Source organism: Trichechus manatus, unplaced genomic scaffold (assembly GCF_000243295.1).
Source record: "Trichechus manatus latirostris isolate Lorelei unplaced genomic scaffold, TriManLat1.0 scaffold00209, whole genome shotgun sequence".
Classification (NCBI taxonomy): Eukaryota; Metazoa; Chordata; class Mammalia; order Sirenia; family Trichechidae; genus Trichechus; species Trichechus manatus.
In genome coordinates this window covers 2,209,590-2,234,682 of record NW_004444145.1, presented here as the reverse complement: position 1 = coordinate 2,234,682, position 25,093 = coordinate 2,209,590, and the positions used below count along the sequence as shown (strand labels likewise).

Sequence of the window (25,093 nt, the reverse complement as noted above, 5' to 3'; positions counted from 1 at the left end):
AGAGGTCTCATACAATATTTGTCCTTTTGTGATTGACTTATTTCACTCAGCATAATGTCCTCCAGTTTCATCCATGTTATGAGATGCTTCAGATTCATCATTGTTCTTTATGGTTGCATAATACACCACTGTGTGTATGTACCATAGTTTGTTTATCCATTCATCTGTTGATGGGCATCTAGGTTGTTTCCATCTTTTTTGCTATTGTGAACAATGCTGCAATAAACATGGGTGTGTATGTGTCTATTCATGTGACGGCTCTTATTTCTCTAGGATATATTCCTAGGACTGGGATTGCTGGACCGTATGGTATTTCTATTTCTAGCTTTCTAAGGAAGCATCATATCATTTTCCCAAAATGGTTGTATCATTTTGCATTCCCACCAGTGGTACATAAGAGTTCCGATCTCCTCGCAGTCTCTCCAACATTTGTTATTTCCAGTTTTTTTAATTCGTGCCAGTAATGCCAGGTTGAGATGGTATCTCATTGTGGTTTTAATCTGCATTTCTCTAATGGCTAGTGATCGCGAGCATTTCCTCATGTGTCTGTTGGCCACCTGAATGTCTTCTTTGGTGAATCAAGAACATGATTTTTAATGTCTCAGAGGAGAATCCATTATATGAATATATTATAACGTAATCAGTCCCTATTGTTAGATATTTTGATTTGTTTCCATTATACATTTTTTAACCAGACAAGAATGCTGTTGTATAATGAACATATATTAACTTGTTTCACTTTACAAAGGAAAATAAAACACTAAAAAAATTAATATCGCAAAGAACGTTCCAAGGCAATTAGTCATTACACAACGTATATCAACAATATCTAAAGCTCAGCCATAAAAATACTTTTTTGTGCCTTAACTTGTGCTTCTTGGTAGCTAAATTTCTTTGACTCTAATTCCAAATGTAGAGCTGTGGGACTCTACACACCCGGAAAGATGGAGATACCTCACATTCTGCGGCTAATAAACACATTGTTTTAATTAGGGTTTTCTATTTCTGCATTCTATAAGTCATGCTTTACGTATTCTGTTTGCCCAGAATTCTAGTTCTTTAAAATGACAGCATATTTGTTAAAAAAAAAAAAAAAAAGAAGAAGAAGAAGAAAACAAAAGCAAGCCAAGAATGTGTCTTAGAACATTTCACTCTGAATTTGGTCATTAAATGGAATCCAATCGTTGAGCACCCTGCTCACAGCCACATACATCTGAAGCTAAACAATAAGGGCAGTCATGGGATAAAGTCTGACCTTCAGAATAATTGCAGGCCTGGGACAGAGCTTGGCAGTGAGACAACATTGCAAGCCGGGACACTGTAACTCCCATTACACTCCCTTCTTTGCTTGTTTTATACTAGGGGAAAAAAAATGTAAGAAAGAAACACAACAAAATGGATTATTTCAAATGTAACTCAGAAATGACATAACAAGAATCCAAAAATAAAATCCAGATAAGCTGAGACAATAGGCTAAATTTAACATTTTAATATGAATATTTAAGTCAATGCACCTGGGTCCCAAACTCTACTCATGCAAGGATACGACTGGGGAATGACAAAGCTCAACAAACATATGTGCGAAAAAGACTTAAAAGTTTAGTTAGTCATCAGTGTGAAGTGGCTGCTAAAAGAGCTAAAACAAACAGAGACTGGAGCTGCATTCACAGAAGCACAGTATCAGATACACATCAAGCTTGGTGCTGCATAATTAAAGGGTGTAAGATGTGACCCCTGTCCATGAAGAGCTCCCAGTCTGGGTAGGGCGAGACCTATAAATGATCTATTCAAATTATAATGTTGCTTTTACCCTCAATGCTCCACTCAAGTTGCTTTTACCAAGATCATCAACTTTTTGATTATTAAATCAAAAGGACATGTTGCATACTTTATTTTATCAGACCCTTCTGCAGCATTTGACACCCGACTTCTCCCTTTCTTGACACTTTCTCTTTCCCTCCCTCCCTCCTTCACTTTCTCTTTCCCTCCCTTCAGACATTGCTGAAAGTTCTGCACTCCTCCTTCTTCTCTCTTCACTTTATTCCCATCAGGTGCCACATTCCAATTCTCTATCTCCAACCCAGACCTGTCTCCAGAGATCTAGGCCCACAGATCAACTGTTCCCCTTGAATGTCCCATAGTCCTATGAAACCCAATGTGTCCAACACTGTATTCTTCATCCCCCTTCCCATGACAAATGTCTTCTTGCTGTATTTTCTTAGTAAAGGGCACCGCCACCTACCCAGTTGCCCAAGTCAAAAATCTGAGAATCACTCCGGCCCCCTCCCTCTTCAGAGTCAGTCACCAAGTCCTGCCCATTCGACTTCCTTATCATCTCTCAACTCCATCTAGTCTTCTCCATCCCTCCCATCATGGAACCAGATAATTGTAAAATCTAGTCTTCCTTTTTCCCTTCTTAACCAGAAACATCTTTTTATAACAAGTTCAGTCTTATCACTGCTCTTCTTAAAACCTTTTAATAGCTCCCTACTACGCAGGATACTTCAAACTCACTAGCAAACCATATAAGGAGCTTCATTATGTGACCCCTGTCTAGCTTTCTGGCCTCATGTAGAACTACTTCCCTCTACATTCTAGGCTGCTGTTATTCTGAATTAACCTGCAACTCTCACCTGGGATCCTCCTTCTCAACTCCAGGCCTCTGAACACATTCCCTCATTTGGAATACCCTTCCTGCCCTTCTTCATCTGACAAATTCCTATTTGATATAGAACTTAACTTAGACTTCATTTCTTCAAAGAAACCTTCCCTAACTCCATAAAGTTGAGTTAATCACGCATTCTACATATCTCAATAGTATCCATTCATTTAATGCACATGTATTAAGTAGTTACTATGTGCCAAACACTATTTTAGCAGCTTAGGATACTGTAATAAACAAAAGACACAGAGTTCCTACCCTGAAGCTTACATTCTAATCAAGACAAACATAAGCAAACGTATATAAAAATATTTCAGATGGGATAAATTTTAAGAAGAAAGATAAAGCAGGCTAAGAGGACTAGAGATAGTGGGTAAAGATGCTGTTTTATATAAAGTGATCAGGGAAGGTCTCGTTGATGATGTGTGGTATCTGAGCATAGACTGGAAAAGTGAGAAATCGAGTCATGTGGACATTTGAGAGAAGTGTATTCTAGGCAGATGGACAGCAGAAGCCACCACCTGAAGCAGCAGAGTACTTGGTGTGCTCAAGAACAGCAAGAAGGTTAGGGCAGCTACCACATGGTGAGTGAAGGAGGAGTGACAGGAAATGAGATTAGAAATCATGTAAGGCCTCATACACCTTTGTAAGTACTTTAGTTGGTACTCCAAGTGAGAAGGAGAGCTTTTGGAAGGTTTTGAGCTGAGAAGCGTTATGATCGGGCTTATGTTTCAATAAAATCACTCTAGCTGCTGTTAAAAAAAAAGACTACGGGGGGCAAGGGAGGAAGCAGGAAGAGCAGTGAGGAACCTATTTTAGGGTAATCCAGACAGAAGATGAAGGTGATGAGGACCAGGGTGATTGGGAGAGGCGGTGAGAAGTGGTTGGACTCTGGGTTCAGAAGGAAGACCTGACAATATTACTTATGGACTGGATATAGGATTTGAGAGAGAGACGACTTTAAGATTTTTGGACTGAACAACTGGAGGAATGGATATCACTTACTGAGCTAAGGAAGACTGAGTTAACAGTACTTTGGGTGGGAAAATCAAAAGCTTGGTTTCAACCTTTTAAAGTCTAAAATCCTTATTAGACATCCACTAAAGACGAGACAGCAAGCTACTAGGTATTTGAGTCTGCATTTCAGGGGAGAGGTCCTGGTCTGGAGATACAAATTTGGGAGTTGAAACCATATAAACAATATACAGTCACGTGTCACTTAATGTCCACGATATGTTCTGTGAAATAGGACGTTATGTGATTTGGACATTGTGCGAACATGCCTAAATTGCAAGCAATAGCATTCACTGATTTTCCACCTTCATGCTGTTTAATAACCTTTTGTTTCACTTCCAAATCGGTACCTCTCCTTTGCCGCTTGCTGCTGCTATCACTAGTGCTGGTTTTGCTGCATTTGGGAGCCATGACACACTTCACGGTAATATTTTCAAAAGAAAGTTAAACAGAGAGAGAATGCTACAACACTCAAAAGATGCACAATACATGAGATCAGATGCTGCTGCCTATGAGTCGAAGTGTACACTGTTATATGGTAAACTTTTTATTTGTAAGTACGGAAAGTTCACATTAAAATAACAATAGAAAGTACATTACATACATAAGCCAGTAACAGGCATTCTATTTGACTATCATGACATATGTATTATAGGTTATATATGTGCTGTACCATTATACTCCTGGCAGAGCAATCGCTTTGTATACAAGAAATGAGATGCAACGTGTTGCAGGCAGGAAGCTGTTGCATTCACTATGTCTGGTTACGTCCGTTACGTCCCGTTCTCAGATCAGGATTTCTGAACTCTTACTATAACCTTATGGGACCACAGACATCTATGGGGTTGGACGTTACCCAAACGGACATTCTGTGGCACATGACTGTAAAGACGTGGACCTGGATGTGGATATAAATGGAGAAAAGGTGTGAGGACTGAGCCCTGGGGCTCTTCATCTTTTAGGAAACCTAATAAAGAAGATTGAAAAGGAGTGATCAGTGAGGCAGGAGAACTGAGAGTGGTCCAGGAAGTCAATGAGTATAGAATTTTGAAGAGGATGGAGTGATGAACAAGGTCATCACTGAGAGATGATATGGACTGACAGTCGATCAATAAATTTGGTATTGTAAATGCCTGTTTACTTGTCTGTCATTTCATCATACTCAAATGTCTTCCACCCTTAAGACGATCCTCTCTGCACCCAACATTACCCCATTACCTCTCAAAGCTACTGCCCACTCTTCCCTTTCAGCCAAATTATTTGAAGAGCTGTTTATACTTGTTATCTCCCCAGGGCACAGGCTGGGTGCACTCCCCTGTACCCCCCAAATCTTTTAATTTAAAAATTTATTGATTTGTTTATTCATTAATTTAACAAAGTGTGGTTGAGCATTTATTAATATGTCTCAAGCAGGATGCAGAGCTGTGAAGAGTATAGTTTTCAGAGTTAGACAAACCTGAGTTTGAGTCCTAGCTCTGCCACTTTTGAGTCACATGACCTTTGGTCAGTTATTCAAGTTCTTTTAAGTCTTAGTCTCCTCATCTATAAAAAAAGGTTTACTAGTAGTCCCCACCTTCACAGGGTACTTGTGAGGACTGAATGAGATAATGCATTTAGAGCACTCAGCCTGGTGCCTGCTATGAGTAAGACTTAATCCTTCAATTACATCATGTTACCAATGATTCAAACTCCTGCACTAACCTTCAACGCTAAATGTTTCTTCTAGCTCTTGCTTTCATTTGTTGAATCTGTTCTTTTCAGGGACAGTTATTTTCCCTCCTCATTTATCCATTCTCTTGCCTACACCCTCCCAACTTAAAAAAAAAAAAAAAAAAAAAAGGAGCAGAGTAAATCATTTCTTAAAATTTTCTATTTCTCTAGAGCCTTTTGTAACTTTCTTATGTGGCAAGGATCAATTTCTTTGTTGTCTTTCTCTTCAATGTGTATTTATGATAAAAATAATTAGAAGAGAATGTCCACTATGGGGCATTTTACAAGTCAATAGATGGGAATCTAACATAGCAAGAGGATCTTCCAGCTTTAAAACTGAAAAAAGTTAGTTTTCCCTTCTGTAAGATGGTAACCAAGTGAAGTAAAAGCCAGAATATGTGTTCTATGGCCTCAGGACTTACCTCAATGTATGCTGGCTCTGTACCAGCAGGTGAGATGTGGGGCTGCCAGTCCTTAGGCGGCTTTGAAAGGTACTTGGAATCTGTTACAACCCATTTGAGCCGGGGCCAACCTATATCAAACCCAAAATAAAAATTGAATTGCCTAAGCCATCAGGGAAGGAGCTCACATTGAGCTGGTCATTTTTAATGCCAAGAGACCAAATTATAAAACCTGAGGACATTCTACAATCAGTAAAATACTTTTATTAGTTTTCAGTGATAAATCACCAGACAGTTATACCTTCTTTCAAAAGTAAGATCGTTCCACATGCTAATTCCAGGCCTTGAAATTACCTCAGCAATTGGGAGGTCCATTTGGCAGTGGAAGTCCAATGGGGTTAGTGGTCTATCCTCTGTTCCTACATTTAGCTTTAGTGTACAGAGTGGTAGCTTTTTACAACCATCTGCATAACGGTTAAGGGTATGGGGCTGTGGAATCAGACAGATATGGGTTCAAATCACTGCTCTGCCATTTATTAGCTGTGACTTTAGGCAAGTTACTTAACCTCTCTGTGCCTCAGTTTTCCTCACCTATAAAATGGGGATAATCATGGTACCTACTTCATGAGCTTGTGAGAATTAAATTTTAAAAGTATGAAAAGTACTTAGCTATAATTAAACTACAAGACTAACGAAGGCACTCAGTTTTAACTTTTGGCTGATAATTCGGGTACAAATATCACTAACCTTTGAACTGTACAATTTCTCCATTCTGGGTTTTTGGCAGCCCCTTCAGACAAACTTCACTGGTAAGAGCTAAGGCAATACCACAGCTTCCTAGCAAGAAGCCAATCTGCTGGCCTCCAGCATCCTGTGGAGGAAAGATAATGAGCACAGCAGGGGAGCGAAAGTGAGCACACCTATGCCCCCAGATCTAACACTTAGTAATGCACTGGCACTTGTGTGATGACATTCATGGAACCCCACTGATATTTGGCAATTATCAAACCCCAGTGACGACAATGTTCTTCCAAATAATTTCAACAATATGCTGACTTCCTAAGCACAAATCAAGTATTTTATTAATCTAACGTTATTATGAATTTTAATCAGCCAAATGTGACCCAAGGGCCAGCCATGATCCTCTTTAGATTAATCTGAGGCAAATGAAATAAAGGCTAACATGGTTAAGGTGCCAGTCCCTAGCCTCACTCCCAAATCCAAACGACAAGCAATTCAGGTGAGAACAAAATGAACAATGAAAATGGACACCAGATGTCCAAACTTACAATGAAAGTGAATGGATGGCTGTGCCCAAATCTATTTACTCTTTATTATTCTATTTTAAAGGGAGTAGATATAAGACAACAACAACAGCAAAAACAACCAAAGGGACAGTCTAAATACTTCCATTAAAATGTCATCTTAAAAGTATCATTATGCAATCACACAAGTACTATCAACTTAATTTAAGAAGAGCCCTACAATTTCCTGAACAATCTAAGGATACGATATCACATCAACCACAGCTTCAAACATATTACTAGCTTGATTTTTATTCATTTCAGAAAATATTTTTTTCTTATAAATCCACATCCTCCACCATATTCATCTTTAACATCAATTTTCAATAGTAATAACAAACTGCATGAGAAAATTAGGGTCAAACAGCTCCTGGAGAAATCATTCTGGTCAAACACAGACATTTACTACATACATTTCATTTTAATAGGGCTGATGTGTTGTCAAAGTAAAATCCTGATCTGTAGAATTAACATGCCATCACCGCATGGCCCTCTGATATAATGGAAATCCCAGGTTTTGGGAAACAGTTAAAGGAAATTCCTTTACAAAAAGGTCTCAACTATTATAAATGTAGTTATTCATAGACTCTGAAGAAAGAGTGATACTTCTGATAAATGGTAACTGTTGAAAGTCAAGTATACCTCCATGTTTTTTTTTCCCCTGATATACAATACTATAAAAATTCTCTGAGTTGGAAAACATTCTATTCATACGAAACTTGAAAATATTAACATTTGGGAAAAGTATATTTTCTACAACTTCCATGTTTTTAGAAAGTGAGGCTGAAGACTTTGGAAAATGGTCAGATTGTTTCTAATGTTGTGACTGAATCAATGATCCAGTAAGAACCTGCCATCTCACATCAGGCTGCATTCCTTCTAGATTTAGCAATGTTACCTTTCTGGTAAGAGGTACCTCTATAGGCACTGGAATCACTTCTGCCAGGAGACATCCATAAAAAGCCACCATAAACATGACTGGATCATTGTTGGGGTAAACCAGGGCAACCTGAAAGGTATAATGGCATTCAATACAGAGGAATACACAGACTCAAGCTTTCAGTGTCACTCTCTAAGATACACATTCATATCTAACACTTACTGTGAACACACTAAATCAGCTACTTAGCAGCCATTTGCTCTAGAGGAAATTAAGTTACTGACAAAGATGCACATACCTAAAAAGATTGCCACTGCTCTCATGCTTATGCTAAGAAGCATTTTAGGAATCATAATGCAATTAATCATCATCGTAAGAAATTTTTACTTAATTCTACTGGTGATCTAGCAGTAAACAACTTACTTTAAGTGGTAAGTTAATTACTTAGGAAATTTAAGGCAATTTATGTTAGTGCAAGGCTGAAGGAATAAAATGAATGCAATGGATCTCTCTAGACAGACCAACATATTAAAGAGTAAGCCCTACTACCCCTCTCAGAAAGAAACTACATGTGTTGATGGACTCAATTACCATCTCAGGGTAAACCAAAAGTTTTCTTACTTTTAAACTAATTCATTGCATTAATCCTCACTCACTTAGCCAACAAGGTAAGTGTTCTAGCATGAAGGCATTTGGTAATAGTTATAAGTCATAATGGCAGAAACCATTATGAATACAAAGTTAATTCATTAACAAAAGATAAACAGTGAAACTTTTATAACACATTCAAACCTGTGGTCTCACTTGTAACATACCACAGGAATAAATGACTCTTCCTAATTTACTCAAGGAATGGAAAAACACAGAAACCAAAACCAAACAAAACCCACTGCCAACGAGTCGATTCCAACTCATAGCAACCCTATATGACCGAGTAGAACTGCCCCATAAGGTTTCCAAGGAGTGGCTGGTGGATTCAAACTGCTGACATTTTGGTAAGCAGCCAAACTCCTAACCTCTGTGCCAAAAACACAGAAGTCACTATCATTTGCGGTGTTTGTTACTTTGGCTTGGTTATTTATAGACTGTTATAGAATGAACTGTGTCCCCTAAAACTATGTGTCCTAAATCCTAACCTCCATATCTATGGTTATAATCCCATTTGGGAATGGGTTGTCTTTGTTATGTTAATGAGGCAGGATCAGTATAGGGTGTATCTTGAGTTAATCTCTTTTGAGATATAAGAGATTAAATGCAAACTAGTAAACAGAGATGGGGGAAGAGAGCTGTCGAGCCACATGAAGATCGCTCAGGAGCAGAAGCTCAGGAGAGACAAGGACCTTTCCCAAGAGCCAGAAGAGACAGAAAGCCTTCCCCTAGAGCCAGCACTCTGAATTTGGACTTCTAGCCTCCTAAACTGTGAGAAAATAAATCTGTGTTTGTTAAAGCCATCCACTTATGGTATTTCTGTTACAGAGGCACTAGATAACTAAGACACAGATTAACTTTTGAAACTTAATTACATCACTGGACTCTTGCTTCCCCTTCTTTTGCTTCAAATATTAACTCACTCCCAAGACTGGTTCAATTCTGAACTTGTCCTCAGTGTTAAACTTTCCTAGAGTGCTAAAAAATACTAATTCCACAAGACACTTAATTTAAACAACCCAATTTCTTCTTGCACAAAAGTGTCCATGTTGCTAGGCAGAAACAAATCACCTTCTGAGGACTCAGTGAGGGCTCATAAACACCCATGTGTCACATTTACAAGTAAAAGCCATCCTTTAGGTGTCCTCTGCCAACGCAAAAGAATTTTTAAAAGGCTAGTTTAGGAGATTCTGTAATCATGAGTCCACTAAAAAGAAGTCTGCTGTGCAGCTGGTATGTTTCACTCTACGACTTTCAAATGGAAAAGGCACCAATACTTAATATTCAGAAAAGTCACGCTTGATGGTAAGAAATCATCATATTCAGAAAGTTAGTAGGAGAGGATAAAAAAAAAAACCTTCAAAAATTAAAAAAGATTTTCAAAAGAAAAATGTCACTTCCAATTAAAGGAGAAACAAAACTATGTTAATTTTCTTCCTCTTAGAAGTAACATGAATCTCCCTGTGTTTCTAAATAAAACCAAGAAAACGTTTTAAAAGTTTTGGGGGCATTCTGTCAAGGAAAAAAAAAATCAAGAGTAAATCCCTTGCTATTTTTGTCTAAAGCACTGAATTATTTATTCCCAGAAAGACTTAGGCTTCTCTTTCTTTTTATCAGCACCTTACGATTTTACTGGTTAGCAACTATAGGAGGAACATGCGAGTGGCCCTTCAAGACATGACTATAAAAATAACCACCTGGTATTGTGCTACCGTGCTTATGAACTAAACCATTTTCATTTTCTGAGAAGAAGAGTTATATAAATCTCCCTGTTGTACATTAAAAATCCAGAATGTATATATTAGAAAACAATAAAACACTACCTCCCCAAAACAATAAACACAATTACCCTGTCTCCAGGTCTTAACACAGATTCGTTTTTGGTCCCCAGTTTATTAAGCAGTGTATAGGCCAGCTTTAAACTTCTGCTCCATAATTTTCCTGGAAAAAGAAAATAAAATAGTCATATTGAAAAAACACAGGCCTACCTCAGTGAGAGGGCACTCAGTTCATCAGCACATTTAATAAGACAATAGCCATTTCCAAATGACGTGCTAGACAAGTAACACATTGTTCCCCACTCAGATTCCCCTGACTTTAAAGTTTTATATTTCCTCTAGTTTACCAAAGCCCCGTGGCATAATGGTTAAAAGCTTGGCTGCTAACCAAAAGGTTGGTGGTTTGAACCCACCCAGCAGCTCTGCAGGAGAACAACCCCATGATCTCCTTCCCTAAAGATTATAGCCAAGAAAACACTATGGGGCATTTCTACTCTGTCGCATGGGGTTGCAGAGTCAAAAATTGACTTGACGAAAACAACAAGTTTACCGAAGCTAGTTCTGCCTCCCAACAAATCATCACTAGCTGCTCATCCTGGTTTAGATAATATTTCAAAAAATTTTCTGAAGTAATTTGAATATTTAGAAATAATGTGATGTAAGGTCACCACATTTAAATGGAGAGAAAAAAATTTTTATCACAGGACTGAAAATCAGAAGACTACTTCCATTCTAACCTTTTCTGAAAAACCACTTACATATGTGGTGTTAGATACCTGAAGTCACTGCAAAGCAAAAGCATGATTCAAACGATTAAACATTCAATACCACTGTAATTCAGTGCAAACTGACAATAAAATGTAAATTAACTGTGTAAAACATGTGAATATATTCATAGATGTAAATAAACATGAAAAGATTTGGTCAGCTGATTGCTTTCTTTAAGGGTTATATGGATGAATTTAATATACAGCTTCTGAAGTGAATACTAAAACTATTTTGGAAAAAAAAGCCTCTTCTTCCTCTCTTCCTATCCCATCTCTCCACCTTGCCTCAGAAATTCTTTCTTTAGATTACAAATTGTTATTTTAAATAGATATGTTAGTATTATATACAACTTACCCAGGGGGGCATCCAAAGTTTAAAGTCATGTCAAACTACATGATTCTTTAAATAAAAACTTATTTTTCCTTTAAAATTGTTTTGTATCTAGGTCTATGGACAATGTGCTCTACTTGTCAGGTAAAAAGTAATTTGATGAAAAAACTGGCACACAATCTCACAGCCCAGGGGCAAATCCATTCTCCTTGAAGTTATTTCAAAAAGGAAAATAAAAATCTTAGCTGGAGTGCAAAACTAAATGAAAAAGTACAGATTCTTTGTTCGTTATGAAATTTTGTGCATGTCATAAGAGGAAGAATGAAGTAAATGACAAAGATCTAGAAAGTTATCCGTTTCAATTTTTAGATAAAACTAATTTTCACCATACATCATTAATTCTGCCCAACTATCTTTCAAAAATCCTCTTCTGATGTCAAAACATCAACGGATCTACAAAGTCTCCTTTTTCTTTTTGCTGTCTTTTAAATATTAACTGGCCTGCAAAAGTCACTTTAACAAATGAAAATATTTGGCCATAGCCTTACCTAGAACTTCAGGTTGTATTAAACAATTTAAAAAATCTATTGAAACACAATAACCAGAAACTGTTAAATATCAAGATAAAAACACTACCCACGATGTTCTGAAGAACTAGTAGGAGAAAAGGGGGGGCGGGGGCTGGAATCTTGTAAGCTCACCATATGTAAGAGTGTAAACTGGTTTTCCTGTCACGTCCAGTGCGGTCAGACAGGGGCATTTTGCTTGCGTGGTACCCCAGCGCTGCACGGCAGATTCGAGAGCAGGAGGCCAGTTACAGATGACACCTAATGGCTCTCCCTTCACAGGGGTCATCTGCCTTCCCTCAGGCTTAGGCTGGTTGGGGTCTGGCTGAGGTACTATGCCCAAAACAAAAACAAAAACTCAATAGGTTATGAATATAAGATCTGAAATAAGTACAAATACCAGTCAACATAACGTTCCACCTCTAATCGCAAGTATCCTTTCTCGTCGTATTTATCAGGTTTAAACTCACTTAAAAGGAAGGGCATAATTAGAAATGGTAATCCACAAACTAGGCCTTAATTCATTTTCCCATAAAACTGTGAACTCCTAGTCAATGTTTTATGTAATAAACAAATCCTGACCCTTTAAGGGTAAAAAAGCAAGCCATCGCACATACAGGGAAGCATAGAGTATAAATTTCTTTTTGGCAATTTTGCAATCTTTAGTAAACTCATTTTTAGATCCTTTCAGTTTGTGTCTAGTGTCAGAGAGCCAGGTTCTACTTCACCAGGTTATGTTTAATGAAAAAACACTAAACTGTGAGTCAGAAGACTCAAGTTTATAGTCACTCTTCACTAGTGTGACCTTAGGTAGATTGTTTTACCTGAGTCTCATATTCCTCATCTATAAAATGGGGACAGTAAATATTCCCCAGAGTCACTGTAAGACTCAAGCAGGTCACATGCAAGAATGACACTGTTCCACGTCTCCATACCTTAGCACATGCCTTGTACAGCCAATCCCTTCGCCTCCTGGTGTACTCTTATACTCATCCTCCAGAAGACTCAGTTCAAAGGCACCTTTTCTGGGTAGCTGTTCCCAACTATTCCTCAAGGAGACCATTCTTTCCTTACTGTTCCAACACTACATGGTATTCCACCCTTATTAAAACACTGAGTGTCCTCAATGGTTTCTATCACTGTACAAGCTTTTCTCCCTCCAAAGACTGATGGCATTTTGAGGGAAGGGATGGTTCTTACTCCTTTTCTTGATTATAGTACCTAACACACAGTGGCTGCTCAATCAGTGTTTGTTGATTTGAACTGAATTTTAAAAAGTTCTCTTTGGCCAAAGCTGTATATTAACATAGTCATTCCAGGAAGTGGGGGCTGAATAATATATTTCATATTGTTTCCTACAGATAAAACTGAAGTCCTCTCAATTTTCTACATTAAAAAAGTATTCAAATATTAAAAAGCCAAAAAAAAAAAAAACCCACATTTTCATAGCAGAAAAGATAATTTACACATGGAATAAAAAATTAAATATTTACTGAGTGTCAATTATGTGAACAGAAGGGTTAAACACTGAGAAGATAAATGCTTTGAACAAACATTTATTAAGTGTCTAATAAGTGCTAGGTGCAAGGCATACAGAGTCCCTGCCCTCAAGGAGTGTCTAGAGTCCAGTGGGGGCACACACATGCACACATAGAGCTGAGTATACTACAATAGGAGCAGTGCATGACAGAGTATGAATAGGGAGGGCAGAAGAGGGCTGTCTTAGTTATCCAGTGCAGCTATAACAGAAATACCATAAATGGGTGGCTTTAACAAACACAAATTCATTTTCTCACAGGTTAGGTGGCTAGCAGTCTGAATTCAGAGTGCCGGCGCTAGGGGAAGGCTTTCTTTCTCTGCTGGCTCTAGAGGAAGGTCCTTGTCTCTTTTGAGCTTCTGCTCCTGGGCAATCTTCATGTGGCTTGGCATCTCTCTTCCCCCATCTCTGCTGCTCTCGCTTACTTGTTTAATCTCTTTTATATCTCAAAAGAGATTGACTGAAGACATACCCTACACTAATCCTGTATCATTAACATAACAAAGACAACCTATTCCCAAATGGACTCTAACCACAGGCATAGAGATTAGGATTCACAAAACAGATTTTTTTTGGGGGGTGGGTTGTGGGGGGGACACGATTCAATCCATAGCAGGGGCCCATCACTTAGCTTAGGGCATGAGGTCTTAAGATTCATGGCTGAGTCTTAAAGGATGGGTAGGGACTAGCCAGGTAAATGGAAGATGAGAGAAGAGATACAGAAAGGAGAAGTGACATAGATAGAACAAGGGACAGACTGAGTAGTAAGTATTAGATAAGAAAATGAAATATTAAATATATTATACTTTATAGCTCAATTTAATGACAGATTTGGGAAACTTAATTAAAAGATTTTGATTCATTTTTCATGAAATAGTTTCACTCCCCAGTTTCAGTTGCCCTTCTACCTTGTACATTCTGAGATCCTAAACCACCAGATTAATGAAAATAAATAAATAAATAAACGTAGGTGATTCTAAATCAATTATTTTATTTCTATGGAGAGACTATATATTTAGGCATGGTCTTCCCATCCTAAAAGTCTATACATTATTGCCATCCACTGGACCTTAATGTAGACCCTGGGCATACTCTTTCAGACTTCCAAAATACATACTGGTATTTTTCTTTTCCAAAGGTAATAATTACTCAAATAAGCAATGTGTTGTCTGTTTATAAGGAGCCACGGTGGCGTAATGGTTTAGCGCTTGGCTGCTAACCAAAAGGTCGGTGATTCAAACCTATGAGCCGTTCTGCAGGAGAAAGATTACAGCCTTGGAAACCCTATGGGACAGTTCTACTCTCTTCTATAGGGTTGCTATGAGCTGGAATCGACTTGATGGCAGTGGGTTTGTCTACTGACAGTCAGTGGAAGGCTGCTGGCTCTATACTGACAATGAAAATTGGTCAGTGTGGTTCCTATGAAACCTTGGCCTTCATTTGGCTTGTCAATACACAGTGCTATTGTAGAGGCCATTACTGCCATGAGCACCTTGAAGATCAGTGCAATAAGAAAGGTGTTCACAGTTTAAGAATTTAAACTCCTAAAGAAACAGAAATTCACCTTAACCTAGCATGTCAGGTTGCTTTTTGCTTCCTGCTACATAAAGTGGGCTAAGACTGGATGTAGTCTACGAATGTGTCTAATTCCATTAACAAGTCTGAGGTGATCAAAGCCTACTATTAGTCTCAGGACGTAAAAGTGGACTACAAAGCTACCAAGGCTTAGTTCTTTTGACAAAAGCTTTTTGTTAGGTAGATTTATTCATTACGTACCTTCAAATGGCCACTCTCATTTCATCTATACCCTCACTCATTCCCCACTTAGCCTTCCCTATTAAATTCTAGACATCTTATGATTTCATCCATAAATATTTTAAAAATTATTAAATCACTGATCACTACTGCTTCCTCTATGAAGCTTTCCCTTATCACACAGAGGAACTGTTTTCTTCCCGTCTCTGGATTGTCTGTACTAGCTGATACATGCTTATTGGCTAAACTATCTTTTCACATGTTTATATTTTAGCACTGCTCTAAATTGTAACGAAGAATTTTTCTAAATCTTTGAACCCTTTTCACTATCTACCACATTGCCCTGTAGAAAGCAGGCATTTATATGCTGACTGGGTGATTTAACAAAAGGACAGCATTACATCAAAAAAAGACTGGGCAAAATTTTGAGTCTAACTTGAAATCCATATCCCAAGATAAAGCCAAATATAAATAACTTTTAAAATTATGTATTTGTATGGCTCCTAATTTCAAAGAGCATATTCCCAAGCACTCAGGGAATAGTTCTATGCTCCATAGTTACCCATTTGCCTTTCTCCTCCCCTTCTCCCTCCCTATCTTTCATCTGAGATCTAAAATAGAAACAATCCTTAGGAGAAAATGAGCAGAGAACTATGAACTCCTTGAAGCCAAGAACCATGTCTTATTCATCCTGTAACCCTATGATACCAAACATGTGGTATTATTACTACTACCTTCCACAATTTCTTCAGAGTCATCCACAAAAAATTCCTTTAAGGGAGGCCTTTTGGGTCGTTTCAGAGTATTGAGAAGCTGCTGAATTTTTGTGGATACTCTGCTACTGACAGGAACACCTATAAAAGAAAAGGAAAAAAAAAAGGTAAGTTAAAATTCACTGCTTTTAGAGATCTCTTTAGCTCCTAGATTCCTTCAGGAGTTCTTGTTTCTAATTATATTTCTAATGATATTTTCATTCTATTTCAACTGGGCCAAATGGGTACAAATACGTACACAACAAGTTTTTATGATGATAGAGAACAAATTTGGTGCTATTATTAATGCACACGGTTACAGATTTCACCTAATCTCCCTTTTCTCTAATAGTATTCTTTTCTTTTTTTTTTTTAGTAAAGTAAAAAGAAAGTTTTATTTGGCATATATTCAAAAGGACAAAAGTGCGAAGCGGACAAGCATGCTGCCAGAGCTAGAATGTCTGCCCAAATCCAAGGAAATATCACAGAACAGACAAAAGTAGGAAAATGGACAAGCATGCTGCCACAGCCATGTCTGCCCGAGTCCAAAGAATATCACAGAACAGGCAAGAATGGGAAAACGGATAAGCATGCTGCCACAGCCATGTCTGTCCGAGTCCAAAGAACAGTTACAGAGCCATCAGTATATATTAACATTACAAATGGGCAAAACCATTGAAAGCTTAGTCTTTTCACAGATTGGCTAGAAACTGTGATCCTATAGTTTGAATTGTCTTTCTTAACAATCATTGGTACAGTCTAGTAGTATTCTTGTTTTTCACCCCCACACTCAGTTTTTTGTCCAAAGTGTCTTTTGGAAGTACAAGCTAAGTTTCAACAAGCGTTAAGGCTGCCACCATGCAGACTGTGAAAGAGAGGGCGCTCAAGACGACTTGTTAGTGGACCAACTGCAATGCAGTTCTGCAACCGCCAGGTCAGGCGCTACTGTTTATAAAGGGAATTTTTCCAGCTCAACTTATTGTTCCTATTTAGCTACCAAAAAGAAACCCCTACCATCAGCTGTATCCATAAGGCTGGACCTGTTGGATCCTTTGTGCATGCCTTTAACTATCCCCGAGGGGGGCAGGTCAATATTTGCTGGGCGTATTGAGGAAGATGATGATGAGGAAGAGGTAGTTGTAGTGACATCAGGGGGAGCAGAGAAACTCTCTAAGAGGGGAGAAAACATAATTTAGAATTATATTACATTAGCAGTAAAAATAAGAAATCTTTAAATCTTTCTTTTTAAACAAGGAAGAAAACTATACAAATAGGAATTTAGCTCTTATAAAACAATCTTTTAAATCAAATTGTAATAGCAATACAGAATGGGAGAACAAGAGATTAAGCCAGGCATATCAGCTTTCCAAAATTATTATTTTCAAGAACTTGGGTAGCCTTAGTAAGATCAAATCACCTATCAAATATTTCTTAAAAACACTGTTTTCTACACAGAAAGGCTGTGTTTTAAGTTAATCATAATGAAATAAAAGTTACAAGTGATCTCAAAATATAACCAAAGTGAGTATGACCATACTTTGCTACTGATATCCTGATCTCTTGAACATTTCTTCATGATTATGTTGGTTTATCTATAATGTTTCCCCTTCAATCCAGTAACACAATAGTGTCTTGGAAGTGGGTCAGTTTGCTCAGGTATCCAGATGAAGAAAACACAGATAAAGTCCACTTCCAATTTTTCTAAGAGGTCCCATAGGTAGCCTGGATATACTCAACATGCAAGGTTCTTCTTTTGCTCTATGCAGTGATTAAATAGTGCTATTGTATCCTACTTTATGCAGAGATTCTTACTATAGAGAGAATGAATGACATTAAGTTGGAAGAGATCCACTGAACAAGGATGTGTTATAAAAAATTTAGAAAACACATCTGGAGAAAGAAAATTAGAGGAAGTAAAAATGTATGGTTTACAAGAACAATGAAAAGCCTCTCCAAATTATGAAAAAGAAAAAAATAACATAAACAATTTCTAAAATCAATATGGGAGTTCAGTCTTTATGCCCCAAAAGTCTGTAACTAATAGCGTTTAAAGTTTTTAATATATTAGTACAAGTATATTGTCGTCTACCTTTCTATAGGGTAATTTGGTAACAAAGACATTAAAAATGGACATTTTTATTTGACTCAGCAATTCCACTTACAGGAATACATCCTAAAAAAATAATCAGACAAATGCAAAAAGTTGTGTGATCAAAGATGTTCATTCCAGAAGTTTTTACAATAGTGAAAAACTGGGAACAACTTAAATGTCCAGAAGAGGGAATGGCTAAATAAATCAGGTCACAGCCATCTAATGGCATGCTTTGAAACCATTAAAACAATAGCATAGTTTTATATCAATGACGTAAAACATGTTTGTGATACACTGCTAAGTAAGACAAGCAGGTTATGAACATTTTGTTTAGTACAATTTCATTTTTGTAAAAACCCAGACAAAAACCAGAGTCTAGACAGAGATACACTAAAGTGATAACAACTAATGTTACCCATGGGAAGTGGAATTATAGACTATTTTTCTTTTACCAGTATTTTCAAACTTTTCTATTAGGAACATGAATTACTTCTGTTAGAACAAATATCCAAAACCCAATAATGTTGGATAAAAGGTTTCTGTGAGTAACTAAACCAATAACTTTTCAGATAGTAGAGAAAGTAATAGAAATATGGGGACAGATGAAATGATCTTGCTAACAAAAGCTCAGATAAAGTTAACTAGGCACTAGGACAATATTTTTAACAATTGAATTTGCTCTTTAGACAAGCATGGAAATAAAGTCTGACCCAACCATGGCTTCTGCAGCTTAGCTTCCAAAAGAGAAGAGGTGGTAAATATGTACATCCACAGCTGCTTTATGAAGATTCTGGCACTTGGCTTTTTAATTTGGGCAACCATACCCTCAAGTTAACTATTTTCTTTAAAAATTATAGCCTTGACTTAAAAATTTCCCAAGTTTTTCTTTTCAGAAATCAATGAATAGGTATATACTCTGTATCTTTATCTTCTATATATGATGGTACAGAAGGGTCACTAATAAGAAAATTAAGACACCAAAATGCAACTGAATGTCAAGAAAAAAAGGGAAGGTTATCACAGACAGATAATGTGAATATACATTACTTGGTGCAATTTGTACCAACCGGCTAAGCAAAAGCAGACATCTGAGCTATATCTTTATCTGCAGATGTCACAAACTCTTAAAGAACACACAAAAACATAGAGCAGAGCCAAGCAAAAGCTACACTCCGTACAGTAGCATCCAGAGCAGGCAGCAGCTCACAGAGTACCAACATCTTCAGTCTGCACACTCTGGTTGTAGCAATATCACAGCAGCAAGGACAATAAACCCAGTCTTTACGGTAAAGACAAAAGGGCCTCACGGGCATTGTCTTAGTGTAGAATTAGCTTAGGTTTGATTTTTCTTTTTTTTGAAAGAATATAGACAACAGTCCTAGGAAAATCTAAGATGTTACACATTTTAACACCTTTTAATACATGGAATATTCTTCAACTGGGATAAACCCACAGTAAGACTGGTGTTGTATCCTGCAGCTTGAGTATTGCTTATGGAAATAGCTATGGCTTCAGGTGGGCAACACTATGCACCAATAATGCAGATGATACCTATCATTCCTGTAACAAATGTATTGCTGGTGTTTCCTTCTTTGCCTCATTAGCTGTCATGTTCTCTCTGATTATATTTTGTAGGCCACTCTGAAAAACCTCATACAAATCATAAACGATTTTCTGGATACTGGGAGCCAAATGGAACATAATTTGGGCTTCTTGGGTAGATCCAGCTCCTACCTATTCGAGTATTGGCAAATACATCAGCTAGAGACCCACTGGTTCCTTTGACCTCTCCATGGGACAGCGTAGAAGATGCGGATGAAGAAGTGGACGATCCCTGAATTGAACGGTTGATCCAGGACTCAGCATTCTGTAAGCTCTGTTGTAAGGCAGCAGAGAGCGCAGCTTGGCGTCTCAGAGAGCCCTCATCCTCAGAGGCCGAAGACGTGTCTGTGTGGAATTAGAAAAAAAGTTGTTCTCGATCCTGCCTAAAACAGAGACCTTTCAGTCCTTGCTCATTGACCACACATTCAATTTTGACACCAGCAAAACATTCGCATTCTTAAGGTAGGTAATATGCAAGCTTTCTTAAGAATCTCAAGGAAAGGTCTATGGATTAAAGCCTGCAAAAATAAAATAGTCTAAATCTACAGGTAATTTTAAGTTGTTTAAAAGTCTTTTGAGAACATTTAAATGTCATTCATTTTCTGTTCTGAGCTAAATCAGTATCTAAATTCTTCTGGTTTATCTACAGGCAGTCCCTGGATTACAAATGAGTTCTGTTCCCAAATCTGTCTTTAAGTCGAATTTGTACATAAGTTGGAACAGTTAGGTATGGTTCATATCTAACGTCAGTCAAATGTTTGTCCCAGTATATAGTTTCTAGTGTACCTTTGTATGTATAAAAAATATTAAAGAAACTTCCAGATATATTAAAACATCTTTAAAATAACACAGTAATAATAATTGTAATGTTTTGATGCACATTGTAGTGTCCATTTGTTATTACAAACCACTGTATGTACCTCGAATTTTTAATATAATAGGTTTTATGGGGGTTGGTTCATAACTACTGGTTGTATGTAAGTCAGACTTTGTAACGCAGGAACGGCTTGTACTTATTCTCAAGTAATACTGAGGTACTTATATATGTTCCTTAATCTCTTTATTAAAGAACCTCGTGACATTAAAGAACCTCGTGACAGGTTGCTACGCTGATTCTGACAAGTTCTTATTAAGTCTCTACTTAAAAGGAAATGACCTTGATAGGGATATATAAAAACTTATTTTTCTTAACAACTTATTTGCCAAACAGTGAGCAAGGTGCTGGAGAGAGGTGGAATAAGTCACAGTCCTTAGCCTGGAAGCACTCCTGGTTTTAGTGGAAAAGCCAGCTGGTCACCTGGCACAGGTAAGCTTTCCAAACATGACAGGAGAGGGCACAGCATCTGTATTTATTTCCTTAATTCTCAGTCTGAGGGGAATTGTGAGAATTTCACTGATGTCTGTATTTAGCCTGGCTCTAACTTCAGGAAAATAAGGCCTAAATTAGAAAAGCAAGTTAAAAAAAATTAGAAACAAAAGTTCAACCAAATGTAAGATAGCTGAGGGAAGCAGAAGTCAGGAATTTATTCCAGGGCTCTAGGCTTAGGAGGCCTCCAAGTTAAAGGGGGCATTTGGTCTGATACAGGACAAACCCTTCTAAATGGTTTTTGGGGGTTTATAATTTAAGACGTGTGGACTGAACTTCATTTGATTAAAAAAAAAAATTAAATATTCTATGGTTAATCTTGCAGAATGCTTTCCTTTAATACACATGGAAGTGCAAGGCCCCTGCTTTACTTTGGTTCCAAGAGCCAAAGAGGTGACCACAGGGCTGGAAAATGACTAGCATTTGACAATGCAAATTTGAACCACCAAAGATTAATCTAATCCAGAAGCCAAACTCTGCAGGTCCAGAGCAAGAGAGAAAGTTAAAATCATGACTACATCCTTGCTTCCTGTTCTGTACTACCTCCAATTTATTATTTCATACTGAAGATCTGAGGCCCAAGACTGAATGATTCTTTTTTTTTTTTTTTTTAAATATGTTCTATATAACCACAATATGTGCCGGGAACCGTATTAGGTTCTGGGGTTCTGAGATGTATGGGACCTTATGAAACAGTATGTGCCCTAAAAGGGCTTACAGTCTAGTACTGAGAACACACAAGTACACACACTACTTTGAAAGGATACAACAGATGCTAAGAAATGGGGTAAATCAAGGGTTTCGCAGGAGGGGCACCAATCTCAGTCAGATTTTTCTGGAGGAGTTGAGTGTGGTGAATTCATGGCATTTCAACTACTTCCACGTAAATGGAGCCAAGAGTATGAAGGGGTAAGTGGCAAGAGATGAGGTTAGAGAGGTAACGGGGGATAAAAGAGATGCAGCTCTCTAAAGCTGAAAGTGATTCATAACGCAAAAGGAGGTAATTAAAGGAAGGTGTAGAGAAAGAAAAGTAATGGCATCTGTAATCCTTTATCTAAGGAAAATGTTCTGCATAATTTCAAAAAATATTCTAACATTTCAACTGTACCTTAGGAGGCAAAGATTTCTTTGTAAATATGCTAAAAATGGGTTGGGACGGGGGCCCACAAGACAGGCAAATCTGACTCTAAAATAGAGTATTTTCAGGGTAATGTATCTTAGGATCCCATGAACCACACTGCATTTGCAGGCTGCCTTTACTGCATCGTTTGTTTTAATTCGTGTAAGTCTAAAATCAGAATAACTCAATTTCCAAAAGACAGGAAAACCAGTGACCAGGTTTATGGAAAACTGGCTTCATTATGTTTCTATATTGGATCAATTATGTAATTGGACATATTATTTCAATTCAGTTGCCTAATGTGCCTGCCAGTCCCTCTCAGCATGTTTAATGACTTACAACCATGGAGCAGTTTAGTGTAAAGGAAAGAATACAGCTTTGGTGTGTTTCATTTGAACTCTAGGGTCCATCACTTACTAGCTGTAGGACATGTGGATAAAATTACCCATCTGTGAAGGTTATCTGTGTGTTCTTTCAACAAATAGTATTAAGCACGACAATAGTTGGTAGGAATAAAATGGTGAGTAAGAAGACAGAGTTCCTATCCTAGCAGGACTTAAGAGTCCTACAGGAGCTCAGGGCAGGTGCCAGGAGGTGAGACATAAGCCAAGACCTGAAAAATAAGTAGGATTAGCTATGACCATGGATAGAGGCAGGGGGAGAAGAGTCAGATAGAGGGAACAGCATGTGAGAAAGCTTGGAGGTGACAGAAAACAAGGCAAATTTGGAGATATGAAAGAAGCTGAGACTAGGTGAAGCACAGGATGCAAAATTGGTAGTTATGAAAAATGAGGCTGGACAAGTAGGCAGAGCTGGGTTGCTAAGGGACTTGTAAGACATGCTGAGGAAACTCATTTTTATTCTAGATGCCAACAGGCAACCATGATATGAGATAATGTATAGAAAGCAACCACAGAAGTGCCAGCACATAGTGGTTGGTCAATAAACCTTAGCTTTCCTTCTCCTCTCCAGGAAAAGTTATAAGAGTGTTTCTTTTTGATTTGCAACAGCATCTGAAATTTTCACTAAAAATAATTTAAATGGCTAGTTCTTTCCTATAAACATAAACGGACAGTTGGCAGAAACTGACCAAAGGCTGGTAGAATAAAAAAGACCATGCTGATCATGCTGCCTGAGAATGTTAGCTTACAGACACAGAACTGTGGCTAGCTGAGGCTTAAAGTTGATCACATGGTAAGATCACACAAAATGTAAGCACTGTTCTGGGACTATATCTTCTTAAAAATAAAAATAAGCACCCTTAAATATTTATGTTTATTAGGCAGCATTCTTTTTGAAGCAACTGTCACCCAGGAAACTGCTATGGATTTGTAGAAACTTGGGCAAGACTAAATTAATATTAACAGAAATGAAATTATCATTTTCCTGACGTCTCTTCCTAAATTCTTGAATATGATGAATGAAATATGTCTACACAGCAGAAAAGAATTTTGAAAATAAATCTTGCCCTTCAGTTTATAATTTGGTGTGATTTTTTTAACACAGCATCAGTTAATAATACTTGGTCACTAGAAGACTAATATCCATTTATAACCAATTAGGAAACATATAAACAATTAGCTTGTTGATTTTAAGAGAGGAAAAATCCTGAATTTACTACTGTTCTTAACTGCTATAGCAGTTTTAGTCTTTAGCTATGTGTGGAAATGACTCTCTTCTTCTTCATCTATTATACCTAAAATATTTGTTTTAAAAATTTAAACCCCCAACATTTGGTCATTCTATTCCTATGTGTTCACTCAAGAGAAATGAAAGCATATATCCTACAAAGATTTGTACATGAATGTTCACAGGAGCTTTATTTGTAATAGCTAAAAACTGGAAACAAACCAAATGTCCATCAACAAATGAATCAATAAACTGTAGTATATCCATAAAGTGGATATACTACTCAGCAATAAAAAGGAATTAACTACTCATAAAGACAGAAAGTAGATTAGAGGTTACCAGGGGCTAGGGAGTTATTGCTCACTGAGGACAGGTTTCTGCCAGAGATGAAAAGGTTTTGGAAATAGACAGTGGTGATGGTTGTATAACATTGTAAACTGAACACTTTAAAATGGTTAAAATGGCAAATTTCATGTTATATATATATTTTTTAATAAATTTTTTAAAAAGTAATGAATTACTGATATACATAGCAACATGGATGAATCTCAATTATGCTGAGTGACAGAAGTCACACATACAAACAAAACTGTATGATTTTATTTATGAAAAATTCTAGAAAATGCAAACTAATGTATAGTGATAGAAAACAGATCACTGGTTACCTGGGGATGGGGACAGGGGAAGGCTGGAGATGGAGATTTTAAAGGAATTATGAGGAAACTTTGGGATGGAGACATTAGATTGTGGTGATGGGTATACATATATGCCAAAACTTAGCACTTCAAATATGTGCTGCTTACTGTATGTCAATATACCTCAATAAAGCTGTTTAATAAAAACTAATTTAGAATGATTTGTGGGGGTAAAAATGATATGTTTTAGTTTACACAACCTGAGGGATATTGTGTAAGCTCAGTAAGTTCCTAAAAACACAGTGTCTTCCACTGGGTTCACACAGCCAATAACCAAAGTAAGCCCAGTTCATAGCTTGGAACAGCAGATAAGTCAAGATTCACTGACAGAAAGATTTCATCCCAGCAACCACTACAAAATGTGCTGCCTCAAATGGGTCAGAAAAAGGGAGGTGACTGCAAGTTGGAGCTTCAAAGAACAAATAAAGGAAACAACCAGCAGGCCAGTTAATGTAAGATATTCTGGAGCCCATGGAAAGGGGTG

At 37.5% G+C, this 25,093-nt stretch overlaps 1 protein-coding gene across 3 annotated transcripts in view; it reads right to left on the bottom strand.

Annotated features, from left to right (window-relative positions):
- Positions 1-25,093, bottom strand: part of DIP2B (disco interacting protein 2 homolog B) — a 258,083-nt gene that overhangs the window by 50,594 nt on the left and 182,396 nt on the right. For 2 of the 3 annotated variants that reach the window (XM_004388322.2, XM_023742403.1), the window contains 9 exons: positions 19,932-20,144; positions 17,120-17,275; positions 16,088-16,207; positions 12,197-12,394; positions 10,469-10,560; positions 7,990-8,100; positions 6,535-6,658; positions 5,809-5,918; positions 1,256-1,358 (listed from right to left, as the gene is read on the bottom strand). In XM_004388322.2, the coding sequence (XP_004388379.1) occupies positions 1,256-1,358; positions 5,809-5,918; positions 6,535-6,658; positions 7,990-8,100; positions 10,469-10,560; positions 12,197-12,394; positions 16,088-16,207; positions 17,120-17,275; positions 19,932-20,144 (1,227 nt within the window). The remainder of the gene's footprint in view (positions 1-1,255; positions 1,359-5,808; positions 5,919-6,534; positions 6,659-7,989; positions 8,101-10,468; positions 10,561-12,196; positions 12,395-16,087; positions 16,208-17,119; positions 17,276-19,931; positions 20,145-25,093) is intronic. The other variant, XM_023742402.1, reaches the window with a different exon arrangement.